The sequence below is a fragment of the Myxine glutinosa genome, chromosome 8, assembly GCF_964187855.1.
Source record: "Myxine glutinosa chromosome 8, kmMyxGlut1.1, whole genome shotgun sequence".
In the NCBI taxonomy this organism is placed as follows: domain Eukaryota; kingdom Metazoa; phylum Chordata; class Myxini; order Myxiniformes; family Myxinidae; genus Myxine; species Myxine glutinosa.
Genome location: NC_136268.1, coordinates 105,240,587 through 105,255,940, shown reverse-complemented (window position 1 = coordinate 105,255,940; position 15,354 = coordinate 105,240,587). Strand labels below are relative to the sequence as shown.

At 33.3% G+C, this 15,354-nt stretch overlaps 1 protein-coding gene across 1 annotated transcript in view; it reads left to right on the top strand.

The window, feature by feature from the left end:
- Positions 1–14,819, top strand: part of LOC137432109 (uncharacterized) — a 52,367-nt gene extending 37,548 nt beyond the window's left edge. Inside the window, exons 3-4 of the mRNA XM_078783643.1 lie at positions 12,203–12,350; positions 14,628–14,819. Of these exons, the coding sequence (XP_078639769.1) occupies positions 12,203–12,350; positions 14,628–14,705 (226 nt within the window). The 3' untranslated portion in view covers positions 14,706–14,819. The remainder of the gene's footprint in view (positions 1–12,202; positions 12,351–14,627) is intronic.
- The last annotated feature ends 535 nt before the right edge of the window (positions 14,820–15,354 follow it).

Below are 15,354 nucleotides of genomic sequence, written 5' to 3'. Positions count from 1 at the left end.
CTATTTTCATTTTGGGGAGGGGGGATTTTATATTTCTATTTTCATTTTGGGGAGGGGTGGATTTTATATTTCTATTTTCATTTTGGGGAGGGGGGGATTTTATATTTCTATTTTCATTTTGGGGAGGGGTGGATTTTATATTTCTATTTTCATTTTGGGGAGGGGTAGATTTTATATTTCTATTTTCATTTTGGGGAGGGGTGGATTTTATATTTCTATTTTCATTTTGGGGAGGGGTAGATTTTATATTTCTATTTTCATTTTGGGGAGGGGTAGATTTTATATTTCTATTTTCATTTTGGGGAGGGGTGGATTTTATATTTTATATTTCTATTTTCATTTTGGGGAGGGGTGGATTTTATATTTTATATTTCTATTTTCATTTTGGGGAGGGGTAGATTTTATATTTCTATTTTCATTTTGGGGAGGGGTGGATTTTATATTTTATATTTCTATTTCCATTTTGGGGAGGGGTGGATTTTATATTTTATATTTCTATTTCCATTTTGGGGAGGGGTGGATTTTATATTTTATATTTCTATTTTCATTTTGGGGAAGGGTAGATTTTATATTTCTATTTTCATTTTGGGGAGGGGTGGATTTTATATTTTATATTTCTATTTTCATTTTGGGGAGGGGTGGATTTTATATTTTATATTTCTATTTTCATTTTGGGGAGGGGTAGATTTTATATTTCTATTTTCATTTTGGGGAGGGGTAGATTTTATATTTCTATTTTCATTTTGGGGAGGGGTGGATTTTATATTTCTATTTTCATTTTGGGGAGGGGTGGATTTTATATTTTATATTTCTATTTTCATTTTGGGGAGGGGTGGATTTTATATTTTATATTTCTATTTTCATTTTGGGGAGGGGTGGATTTTATATTTCTATTTTCATTTTGGGGAGGGGTGGATTTTATATTTTATATTTCTATTTTCATTTTGGGGAGGGGTGGATTTTATATTTTATATTTCTATTTTCATTTTGGGGAGGAGTGGATTTTATATTTTATATTTCTATTTTCATTTTGGGGAGGGGTGGATTTTATATTTCTGTTTTCATTTTGGGGAGGGGTGGATTTTATATTTTATATTTCTATTTTCATTTTGGGGAGGGGTGGATTTTATATTTCTATTTTCATTTTGGGGAGGGGTGGATTTTATATTTTATATTTTCATTTTGGGGAGGGGTGGATTTTATATTTCTATTTTCATTTTGGGGAGGGGGTATTTTATATTTCTATTTTCATTTTGGGGAGGGGTAGATTTTATATTTTATATTTCTATTTTCATTTTGGGGAGGGGTAGATTTTATATTTCTATTTTCATTTTGGGGAGGGGTAGATTTTATATTTCTATTTTCATTTTGGGGAGGGGTGGATTTTATATTTTATATTTCTATTTCCATTTTGGGGAGGGGTGGATTTTATATTTTATATTTCTATTTTCATTTTGGGGAGGGGTAGATTTTATATTTCTATTTTCATTTTGGGGAGGGGTGGATTTTATATTTTATATTTCTATTTCCATTTTGGGGAGGAGTGGATTTTATATTTTATATTTCTATTTCCATTTTGGGGAGGGGTGGATTTTATATTTTATATTTCTATTTTCATTTTGGGGAGGGGGGGATTTTATATTTCTATTTTCATTTTGGGGAGGGGTAGATTTTATATTTTATATTTCTATTTTCATTTTGGGGAGGGGTGGATTTTATATTTCTATTTTCATTTTGGGGAGGGGTGGATTTTATATTTCTGTTTTCATTTTGGGGAGGGGTGGATTTTATATTTTATATTTCTATTTTCATTTTGGGGAGGGGTGGATTTTATATTTTATATTTCTATTTTCATTTTGGGGAGGGGTAGATTTTATATTTTATATTTCTATTTTCATTTTGGGGAGGGGTAGATTTTATATTTCTATTTTCATTTTGTGGAGGGGTGGATTTTATATTTCTATTTTCATTTTGGGGAGGGGTGGATTTTATATTTTATATTTCTATTTTCATTTTGGGGAGGGTTGGATTTTATATTTCTATTTTCATTTTGGGGAGGGGTGGATTTTATATTTCTATTTTCATTTTGGGGAGGGGTAGATTTTATATTTCTATTTTCATTTTGGGGAGGGGTGGATTTTATATTTCTATTTTCATTTTGGGGAGGGGTGGATTTTATATTTCTATTTTCATTTTGGGGAGGGGGGATTTTATATTTCTATTTTCATTTTGGGGAGGGGTGGATTTTATATTTCTATTTTCATTTTGGGGAGGGGGGGATTTTATATTTCTATTTTCATTTTGGGGAGGGGTGGATTTTATATTTCTATTTTCATTTTGGGGAGGGGTAGATTTTATATTTCTATTTTCATTTTGGGGAGGGGTGGATTTTATATTTCTATTTTCATTTTGGGGAGGGGTAGATTTTATATTTCTATTTTCATTTTGGGGAGGGGTAGATTTTATATTTCTATTTTCATTTTGGGGAGGGGTGGATTTTATATTTTATATTTCTATTTTCATTTTGGGGAGGGGTGGATTTTATATTTTATATTTCTATTTTCATTTTGGGGAGGGGTAGATTTTATATTTCTATTTTCATTTTGGGGAGGGGTGGATTTTATATTTTATATTTCTATTTCCATTTTGGGGAGGGGTGGATTTTATATTTTATATTTCTATTTCCATTTTGGGGAGGGGTGGATTTTATATTTTATATTTCTATTTTCATTTTGGGGAAGGGTAGATTTTATATTTCTATTTTCATTTTGGGGAGGGGTGGATTTTATATTTTATATTTCTATTTTCATTTTGGGGAGGGGTGGATTTTATATTTTATATTTCTATTTTCATTTTGGGGAGGGGTAGATTTTATATTTCTATTTTCATTTTGGGGAGGGGTAGATTTTATATTTCTATTTTCATTTTGGGGAGGGGTGGATTTTATATTTCTATTTTCATTTTGGGGAGGGGTGGATTTTATATTTTATATTTCTATTTTCATTTTGGGGAGGGGTGGATTTTATATTTTATATTTCTATTTTCATTTTGGGGAGGGGTGGATTTTATATTTCTATTTTCATTTTGGGGAGGGGTGGATTTTATATTTTATATTTCTATTTTCATTTTGGGGAGGGGTGGATTTTATATTTTATATTTCTATTTTCATTTTGGGGAGGGGTAGATTTTATATTTCTATTTTCATTTTGGGGAGGGGTGGATTTTATATTTCTATTTTCATTTTGGGGAGGGGTGGATTTTATATTTGTATTTTCATTTTGGGGAGGGGTGGATTTTATATTTCTATTTTCATTTTGGGGAGCGGTGGATTTTATATTTCTATTTTCATTTTGGGGAGGGGTGGATTTTATATTTTATATTTCTATTTTCATTTTGGGGAGGGGTAGATTTTATATTTCTATTTTCATTTTGGGGAGGGGTAGATTTTATATTTTATATTTCTATTTTCATTTTGGGGAGGGGTAGATTTTATATTTCTATTTTCATTTTGGGGAGGGGTGGATTTTATATTTTATATTTCTATTTTCATTTTGGGGAGGGGTAGATTTTATATTTCTATTTTCATTTTGGGGAGGGGTAGATTTTATATTTCTATTTTCATTTTGGGGAGGGGTGGATTTTATATTTCTATTTTCATTTTGGGGAGGGGTGGATTTTATATTTTATATTTCTATTTTCATTTTGGGGAGGGGTGGATTTTATATTTTATATTTCTATTTTCATTTTGGGGAGGGGTGGATTTTATATTTCTATTTTCATTTTGGGGAGGGGTGGATTTTATATTTTATATTTCTATTTTCATTTTGGGGAGGGGTGGATTTTATATTTTATATTTTTATTTTCATTTTGGGGAGGGGTGGATTTTATATTTCTATTTTCATTTTGGGGAGGGGTGGATTTTATATTTTATATTTCTATTTTCATTTTGGGGAGGGGTGGATTTTATATTTTATATTTCTATTTTCATTTTGGGGAGGGGTGGATTTTATATTTTATATTTCTATTTTCATTTTGGGGAGGGGTGGATTTTATATTTTATATTTCTATTTTCATTTTGGGGAGGGGTAGATTTTATATTTCTATTTTCATTTTGGGGAGGGGTGGATTTTATATTTCTATTTTCATTTTGGGGAGGGGTGGATTTTATATTTGTATTTTCATTTTGGGGAGGGGTGGATTTTATATTTCTATTTTCATTTTGGGGAGCGGTGGATTTTATATTTCTATTTTCATTTTGGGGAGGGGTGGATTTTATATTTTATATTTCTATTTTCATTTTGGGGAGGGGGGGATTTTATATTTCTATTTTCATTTTGGGGAGGGGTAGATTTTATATTTTATATTTCTATTTTCATTTTGGGGAGGGGTAGGTTTTATATTTTATATTTCTATTTTCATTTTGGGGAGGGGTGGATTTTATATTTTATATTTCTATTTTCATTTTGGGGAGGGGTGGATTTTATATTTCTATTTTCATTTTGGGGAGGGGTAGATTTTATATTTTATATTTCTATTTTCATTTTGGGGAGGGGTGGATTTTATATTTCTATTTTCATTTTGGGGAGGGGTGGATTTTATATTTTATATTTCTATTTTCATTTTGGGGAGGGGTGGATTTTATATTTCTATTTTCATTTTGGGGAGGGGTGGATTTTATATTTCTATTTTCATTTTGGGGAGGGGTAGATTTTATATTTTATATTTCTATTTTCATGTTGGGGAGGGGTGGATTTTATATTTCTATTTTCATTTTGGGGAGGGGTGGATTTTATATTTTATATTTCTATTTTCATTTTAGGGATGGGTGGATTTTATATTTTATATTTCTATTTTCATTTTGGGGAGGGGTGGATTTTATATTTCTATTTTCATTTTGGGGAGGGGTGGATTTTATATTTCTGTTTTCATTTTGGGTAGGGGTGGATTTTATATTTTATATTTCTATTTCCATTTTGGGGAGGGGTGGATTTTATATTTTATATTTCTATTTTCATTTTGGGGAGGGGTGGATTTTATATTTCTATTTTCATTTTGGGGAGGGGTAGATTTTATATTTCTATTTTCATTTTGGGGAGGGGTGGATTTTATATTTCTATTTTCATTTTGGGGAGGGGGGGATTTTATATTTCTATTTTCATTTTGGGGAGGGGTAGATTTTATATTTTATATTTCTATTTTCATTTTGGGGAGGGGTAGATTTTATATTTCTATTTTCATTTTGTGGAGGGGTGGATTTTATATTTCTATTTTCATTTTGGGGACGGGTGGATTTTATATTTTATATTTCTATTTTCATTTTGAGGAGGGGTGGATTTTATATTTCTATTTTCATTTTGGGGAGGGGTGGATTTTATATTTCTATTTTCATTTTGGGGAGGGGTGGATTTTATATTTCTATTTTCATTTTGGGGAGGGGTGGATTTTATATTTCTATTTTCATTTTGGGGAGGGGGTATTTTATATTTCTATTTTCATTTTGGGGAGGGGTAGATTTTATATTTTATATTTCTATTTTCATTTTGGGGAGGGGTAGATTTTATATTTCTATTTTCATTTTGGGGAGGGGTAGATTTTATATTTCTATTTTCATTTTGGGGAGGGGTGGATTTTATATTTTATATTTCTATTTCCATTTTGGGGAGGGGTGGATTTTATATTTTATATTTCTATTTTCATTTTGGGGAGGGGTAGATTTTATATTTCTATTTTCATTTTGGGGAGGGGTGGATTTTATATTTTATATTTCTATTTCCATTTTGGGGAGGGGTGGATTTTATATTTTATATTTCTATTTTCATTTTGGGGAGGGGTAGATTTTATATTTCTATTTTCATTTTGGGGAGGGGTGGATTTTATATTTCTATTTTCATTTTGGGGAGGGGGGGATTTTCCATTTCTATTTTCAGTTTGGGGAGGGGTGGATTTTATTTTTCTATTTTCATTTTGGGGAGGGGTAGATTTTATATTTCTATTTTCATTTTGGGGAGGGGTGGATTTTATATTTCTATTTTCATTTTGGGGAGGGGGGATTTTATATTTCTATTTTCATTTTGGGGAGGGGTAGATTTTATATTTTATATTTCTATTTTCATTTTGGGGAGGGGTAGATTTTATATTTTATATTTCTATTTTCATTTTGGGGAGGGGTTGATTTTATATTTCTATTTTCATTTTGGGGAGGGGTAGATTTTATATTTCTATTTTCATTTTGGGGAGGGGTTGGATTTTATATTTCTATTTTCATTTTGGGGAGGGGGGATTTTATATTTCTATTTTCATTTTGGGGAGGGGTGGATTTTATATTTCTATTTTCATTTTGGGGAGGGGGGGATTTTATATTTCTATTTTCATTTTGGGGAGGGGTAGATTTTATATTTCTATTTTCATTTTGGGGAGGGGTGGATTTTATATTTCTATTTTCATTTTGGGGAGGGGGGGATTTTATATTTCTATTTTCATTTTGGGGAGGGGTAGATTTTATATTTTATATTTCTATTTTCATTTTGGGGAGGGGTAGATTTTATATTTCTATTTTCATTTTGTGGAGGGGTGGATTTTATATTTCTATTTTCATTTTGGGGAGGGGTGGATTTTATATTTCTATTTTCATTTTGGGGAGGGGTGGATTTTATATTTCTATTTTCATTTTGGGGAGGGGTGGATTTTATATTTCTATTTTCATTTTGGGGAGGGGGTATTTTATATTTCTATTTTCATTTTGGGGAGGGGTAGATTTTATATTTTATATTTCTATTTTCATTTTGGGGAGGGGTAGATTTTATATTTCTATTTTCATTTTGGGGAGGGGTAGATTTTATATTTCTATTTTCATTTTGGGGAGGGGTGGATTTTATATTTTATATTTCTATTTCCATTTTGGGGAGGGGTGGATTTTATATTTTATATTTCTATTTTCATTTTGGGGAGGGGTAGATTTTATATTTCTATTTTCATTTTGGGGAGGGGTGGATTTTATATTTTATATTTCTATTTCCATTTTGGGGAGGAGTGGATTTTATATTTTATATTTCTATTTCCATTTTGGGGAGGGGTGGATTTTATATTTTATATTTCTATTTTCATTTTGGGGAGGGGGGGATTTTATATTTCTATTTTCATTTTGGGGAGGGGTAGATTTTATATTTTATATTTCTATTTTCATTTTGGGGAGGGGTGGATTTTATATTTCTATTTTCATTTTGGGGAGGGGTGGATTTTATATTTCTGTTTTCATTTTGGGGAGGGGTGGATTTTATATTTTATATTTCTATTTTCATTTTGGGGAGGGGTGGATTTTATATTTTATATTTCTATTTTCATTTTGGGGAGGGGTAGATTTTATATTTTATATTTCTATTTTCATTTTGGGGAGGGGTAGATTTTATATTTCTATTTTCATTTTGTGGAGGGGTGGATTTTATATTTCTATTTTCATTTTGGGGAGGGGTGGATTTTATATTTTATATTTCTATTTTCATTTTGGGGAGGGTTGGATTTTATATTTCTATTTTCATTTTGGGGAGGGGTGGATTTTATATTTCTATTTTCATTTTGGGGAGGGGTAGATTTTATATTTCTATTTTCATTTTGGGGAGGGGTGGATTTTATATTTCTATTTTCATTTTGGGGAGGGGTGGATTTTATATTTCTATTTTCATTTTGGGGAGGGGGGGATTTTATATTTCTATTTTCATTTTGGGGAGGGGTGGATTTTATATTTCTATTTTCATTTTGGGGAGGGGGGGATTTTATATTTCTATTTTCATTTTGGGGAGGGGTGGATTTTATATTTCTATTTTCATTTTGGGGAGGGGTAGATTTTATATTTCTATTTTCATTTTGGGGAGGGGTGGATTTTATATTTCTATTTTCATTTTGGGGAGGGGGGGATTTTATATTTCTATTTTCATTTTGGGGAGGGGTAGATTTTATATTTTATATTTCTATTTTCATTTTGGGGAGGGGTAGATTTTATATTTCTATTTTCATTTTGTGGAAGGGTGGATTTTATATTTCTATTTTCATTTTGGGGATGGGTGGATTTTATATTTTATATTTCTATTTTCATTTTGAGGAGGGGTGGATTTTATATTTCTATTTTCATTTTGGGGAGGGGTGGATTTTATATTTCTATTTTCATTTTGGGGAGGGGTGGATTTTATATTTCTATTTTCATTTTGGGGAGGGGGTATTTTATATTTCTATTTTCATTTTGGGGAGGGGTAGATTTTATATTTTATATTTCTATTTTCATTTTGGGGAGGGGTAGATTTTATATTTCTATTTTCATTTTGGGGAGGGGTAGATTTTATATTTCTATTTTCATTTTGGGGAGGGGTGGATTTTATATTTTATATTTCTATTTCCATTTTGGGGAGGGGTGGATTTTATATTTTATATTTCTATTTTCATTTTGGGGAGGGGTAGATTTTATATTTCTATTTTCATTTTGGGGAGGGGTGGATTTTATATTTTATATTTCTATTTCCATTTTGGGGAGGGGTGGATTTTATATTTTATATTTCTATTTTCATTTTGGGGAGGGGTAGATTTTATATTTCTATTTTCATTTTGGGGAGGGGTGGATTTTATATTTCTATTTTCATTTTGGGGAGGGGGGGATTTTCCATTTCTATTTTCAGTTTGGGGAGGGGTGGATTTTATTTTTCTATTTTCATTTTGGGGAGGGGTAGATTTTATATTTCTATTTTCATTTTGGGGAGGGGTGGATTTTATATTTCTATTTTCATTTTGGGGAGGGGGGATTTTATATTTCTATTTTCATTTTGGGGAGGGGTAGATTTTATATTTTATATTTCTATTTTCATTTTGGGGAGGGGTAGATTTTATATTTTATATTTCTATTTTCATTTTGGGGAGGGGTGGATTTTATATTTCTATTTTCATTTTGGGGAGGGGTAGATTTTATATTTCTATTTTCATTTTGGGGAGGGGTTGGATTTTATATTTCTATTTTCATTTTGGGGAGGGGGGATTTTATATTTCTATTTTCATTTTGGGGAGGGGTAGATTTTATATTTTATATTTCTATTTTCATTTTGGGGAGGGGTAGATTTTATATTTCTATTTTCATTTTGGGGAGGGGTGGATTTTATATTTCTATTTTCATTTTGGGGAGGGGTGGATTTTATATTTTATATTTCTATTTTCCTTTTGGGGAGGGGTGGATTTTATATTTCTATTTTCATTTTGGGGAGGGGTGGATTTTATATTTTATATTTTCATTTTGGGGAGGGGTGGATTTTATATTTCTATTTTCATTTTGGGGAGGGGGGGATTTTATATTTCTATTTTCATTTTGGGGAGGGGGGATTTTATATTTCTATTTTCATTTTGGGGAGGGGTAGATTTTATATTTTATATTTCTATTTTCATTTTGGGGAGGGGTGGATTTTATATTTCTATTGTCATTTTGGGGAGGGGTAGATTTTATATTTCTATTTTCATTTTGGGGAGGGGTGGATTTTATATTTCTATTTTCATTTTGGGGAGGGGGGATTTTATATTTCTATTTTCATTTTGGGGAGGGGTAGATTTTATATTTCTATTTTCATTTTGGGGAGGGGTGGATTTTATATTTCTATTTTCATTTTGGGGAGGGGTGGATTTTATATTTTATATTTCTATTTTCATTTTGGGGAGAGGGGGATTTTATATTTTATATTTCTATTTTCATTTTGGGGAGGGGTGGATTTTATATTTCTATTTTCATTTTGGGGAGGGGTGGATTTTATATTTTATATTTCTATTTTCATTTTGGGGAGGGGTGGATTTTATATTTTATATACACAAAGAATTAAGTTAAGCACCCCCCCCGTTTTTTTACAACCTCGCACATTACAAGTTTGTTGTCGTCAAAACAGTGTAATATACCCATGATATTGCTATATTTTCTGGAGAAGTGATATTATGGTCACATAAAAACATAACAATCATGCCGTTTTCAATATTTTATTCTGAATAATTTAAGGTGAAATTTTTTGGGAATTTTAGGCATATTTTCACCTCAATTTAAGTATGGAGCTATAGGTCCATCACGGACAGTGTGGATGACGTTTATGTTTTCTAACGTACAGTCATTGTTCTGAGAAGACCTCTAGCGATCTTTGCGTCAATAACGTGTGTAGGACCCACGTGATCGGATCACTGACTCAACCCTACGTCTCATAGACCCTGTAAGCCGTCGTATGCGTTGCTGTGGCAGGTTGTTCCATTCCCGATGTAATGCACGTTCCAATTCATCCAGATTGGCTATTGGAGGGACCATCTTCGCAATTTGCCAATGTATACATATACACAAAGAATATATATTAGGGGGTGCTTAACTTAATTCTTTGTGTAGGGGTGCTTAACTTAATTCTTTGTGTATATTTCTATTTTCATTTTGGGGAGGGGTAGATTTTATATTTTATATTTCTATTTTCATTTTGGGGAGGGGTGGATTTTATATTTCTATTTTCATTTTGGGGAGGGGTGGATTTTATATTTTATATTTCTATTTTCATTTTGGGGAGGGGTGGATTTTATATTTTATATTTTCATTTTGGGGAGGGGTGGATTTTATATTTCTATTTTCATTTTGGGGAGGGGGGGATTTTATATTTCTATTTTCATTTTGGGGAGGGGTAGGTTTTATATTTTATATTTCTATTTTCATTTTGGGGAGGCGTGGATTTTATATTTTATATTTCTATTTTCATTTTGGGGAGGGGTAGATTTTATATTTTATATTTCTATTTTCATTTTGGGGAGGGGTAGATTTTATATTTCTATTTTCATTTTGGGGAGGGGTGGATTTTATATTTCTATTTTCATTTTGGGGAGGGGTGGATTTTATATTTTATATTTCTATTTTCATTTTGGGGAGGGGTGGATTTTATATTTTATATTTCTATTTTCATTTTGGGGAGGGGTGGATTTTATATTTTCATTTTGGGGAGGGGTGGATTTTATATTTCTATTTTCATTTTGGGGAGGGGGGGATTTTATATTTCTATTTTCATTTTGGGGAGGGGTAGATTTTATATTTTATATTTCTATTTTCATTTTGGGGAGGGGTGGATTTTATATTTTATATTTCTATTTTCATTTTGGGGAGGGGGGGATTTTATATTTCTATTTTCATTTTGGGGAGGGGTGGATTTTATATTTCTATTTTCATTTTGGGGAGGGGTGGAGTTTATATTTCTATTTTCATTTTGGGGAGGGGTGGATTTTATATTTCTATTTTCATTTTGGGGAGGGGTGGATTTTATATTTTATATTTTCATTTTGGGGAGGGGTGGATTTTATATTTCTATTTTCATTTTGGGGAGGGGGGGATTTTATATTTCTATTTTCATTTTGGGTAGGAGTAGATTTTATATTTTATATTTCTATTTTCATTTTGGGGAGGAGTGGATTTTATATTTTATATTTCTATTTTCATTTTGGGGAGGGGTGGATTTTATATTTCTGTTTTCATTTTGGGGAGGGGTGGATTTTATATTTTATATTTCTATTTTCATTTTGGGGAGGGGTGGATTTTATATTTCTATTTTCATTTTGGGGAGGGGTGGATTTTATATTTTATATTTCTATTTTCATTTTGGGGAGGGGTGGATTTTATATTTTATATTTCTATTTTCATTTTGGGGAGGAGTGGATTTTATATTTTATATTTCTATTTTCATTTTGGGGAGGGGTGGATTTTATATTTCTGTTTTCATTTTGGGGAGGGGTGGATTTTATATTTTATATTTCTATTTTCATTTTGGGGAGGGGTGGATTTTATATTTCTATTTTCATTTTGGGGAGGGGTGGATTTTATATTTTATATTTCTATTTTCATTTTGGGGAGGGGTGGATTTTATATTTCTATTTTCATTTTGGGGAGGGGTGGATTTTATATTTCTATTTTCATTTTGGGGAGGGGTGGATTTTATATTTCTATTTTCATTTTGGGGAGGGGTAGATTTTATATTTTATATTTCTATTTTCATTTTGGGGAGGGGTAGATTTTGCAAGTATCGTGGTCTGCATGATGTTTTTTTGTTTGTTTGTTTGTTTTTTAATCTTTCTCCTAAAAACGTTATTTTCATTGTTTCAAGAGAAGAGCACTTGTGGTGGACCGATCGCAGTGTGTGACTGTACATGGTGTGTGGTTGACCGATCCCACCAGGGAGCGCATTGCGGAGAGCTGCGCCCATCTCCGTGAACTACTTCCAAGTTTTCCTGGGCGGCGTTGTGACATGGTCTCTGTGCTCGAGATGACTGTGGAGTTCATCACTTTCGCTCAGCACATCCTTCCGCCGCAAGTCCTGGAGAATGTAAGATGTGAAGTGGTGAAACTTCCACATGCTGAGAACGGGGAGTTTGAGTTTTACTTGATGATCGCATCTTCACTGCAATGTTCATGTTGTCATAATGTACTATATTATAAATTAATCCCAAACACAATGGGTTTGAGTACCATACTGTGGGGACATACTGCATGCACTGGATCAGGATGTGCACTACAAGTCGATATGACATTCAAAATTCATCTGCAATTTTAAAAGTATTAAAATATGATGTGAATTGTTGAAATTCTTGAAATGAGCAAAAGTTTTTGATCTTTTTATTTATTTATTTTTTGACAAATATTTTCAATAAGAATTTATTGCGTACGATATACTGGGAGTTCAGTTGGTAGTATGTTTACAAATTGTCTCGTTTTGGAGCTGGTCCTCAACGGTGCAATATTTGAATATATTATTGTTCTGGTGCATTCGGGAGGGTAGCGGAGGGGACATGGTTTAGTACACCATCTGGGGGATCATAAATCTGACCTTGTCGACTATCACGTGTATGTATGTAGACATGATTGTGTCTTTCAAAACAAAATTATTTTCGACTGGGACAGCACCGTTGCGGTGTTGACCCCACCCAACCTCCTCTCTGGTGGCCACATTGGTACCATGGAATATGGGTACAGTATTAGTTACCAACTGGTACATGTTGATGCTAATTAAGTATTTTTATCTTATTGTAAGGTGGCAATGTGATAACGTTCTGACATTTTACTCGAGGGTTTTTTCTGTGGGCAGCACTGCTTTTGATGGGACCATTTTGGTGCCAATTCACACGTGCCCTGAGGGCATTTGAGTCAACCACAAATGCAAACAGGCATGACATCGCTTCCGTGGATATAATTATATAATTTTTTTTTTTTTTTAATGGATTATTCCATAGCAGCATGGCTTTCCTCGGGAATCTTGCTCAAGGTGGTTAGTTATCTACTTCCTTCAAGCTCATGGGACATTCATGATCAGCGCCTTTATATCCATAGGCAATATTTTATATCTTCAAACTTCCCTGGCCTGCACTGCTTCCCAAAGCTCTGGCAGAGACTGCTTTGTTGCAACCTTTAGCCCTTTACACCATCCATCCAGCGCATTTGCCTCTTCCTCATCTTCCTTCAAACCATACCCACCAGCATGGTTTGATTTTTTTTTTTCAGACTTTTGCTTTCTGCATGCATGATGTGTCCCAAAGTATGACTTTCTGTTTTGGCATCAGTGCTTCCAAATTGTCAAATTTCTGCAAGCACTGATTTGTTTGTTCTTCTTTCAGTCCATGGAATTTTTAACATTCTTATCCAAAACCACATTTCAAAACTGTCAATCTTTCTTTCTTTCTCTTTCTTCACTGCCCATGACTCCCATCCATACATTTTAACTAGAAATACCAGAGCATTCACCAACCACCTCTTGGTTTGTATTGTCACATCTTTGTCTTTCCACATCTTTGCCAATCCTGCCATTGCTGGTCTCCCCAATGCTAACCAATTAACCGTATATTAATTTTTCCTCTACATTCTCCAATCGCTTCAATCGTCGGACCCAGAAAGATTGAACTTTCCATTGTTTCCATGTGATCGTCTCCCAATTTGAACGCATCCTCAGTTGACAAGATTTTAGTCATTTATTTATTTTAGGTTTCAATAAAGGCAGCAGTTTCATCTTTTTGACTGTCTGCATCATTATTAATACCACAGCCTGTAGTGGGATTTTAAACCACAACCTATGGGATGCCATACATTCCGACGAGGTCTGACTTGTCTCCACCGAATGCTGTAAAGCTCCAAACAATCAATTTGTGCCCCCTCGGCCTCTTGTCATTCACTGTACTCGGCAATGATGGAGTTTAGTGATGTGTTCTGATTTATGGAGGGATTGGTTCATTATATGGACCAGGTGTTCAGGAATGAGGATGGTAGGCAGGAATGGTGGAGGAATAAAAAAAAAATTCTAATGAGTTTACTCGTATCTTCACTGGTGACGATAAGCTAAATCTTGTTGATGCATTCTAGCGGCTTGTGCCTTGTTCTCTGACTAGATCGGGAGACCAGAATAACATTTTTCTGGATCTTCACCACCTCGGAAAGTCCTGTTTGTCCCATCTTTTCCCACCAAGCATACAGATGGCATGGTTGAGGCAGTTTCTGTCTGTGGCCAGGGATGGAACCACAGGAATTGTAGATGGACTGGAATGTACCCCGCACAAGCTCACGGGTGCGGTGCCTTGAGACTCTGATTTGCTGATCACATCTTTTATGTTTGCAGTTTCACGTGGAAACGTCACCTCAGAAGAACGATCTGCAGTCTTCACGCTCATCCGAGGTGACGTCATCCAGCCTATGAACTAGTGCTTTGTGAGACTCCCCTTCCCAATGGTTTGATTCCAATCCTCACTGCCCGTATGTTGTGCTGAACACCAATTAACAGCACCTTGTAATAAACTGGTGGTTAACAAGGAAAACTTGTGTTGTTTATTTTGCAATAAATAATTATATATATTTTTTTGTAAGAACTCTTATAAATGTACAAAGCATTGCTGTTGTACATAATGAACCAGAACATTGTGGTAAAGGAGGTAATTATATTGGTAATCGAAGAACAAATGAGTAGCAGGGAAGATAACCTATGCACCATGTCGTCCAGCCAGGAATACTTGGTGTGCGGGTTGGTCTCGGGTCCAACAGCTCGAGCCTCCTTCAGATATATTGGGTTTTCTGATGAGCCAGGATGTGATGTGCAGATCGAGGGATTGCTGTATGAGGTCTGATCCCAGCAAATTCCCAGGACAGTTTCCAAGCAAATTCCAAGGAGAGTGGGAAACGGCATTGTGTGACTGGTGTTAAGAGCAGGGTCAAACTATATTCAGTGTCGCTTCCAATAGGTAGTGCCATCAGAAATGCAGAGTTGAGGGAAGTTTGGGTATCATAGCTGGCAGTTTCAGATGTATCTAGAACGGAACTGGGTAGAACGCATACCTCCACCTGGCTGGACA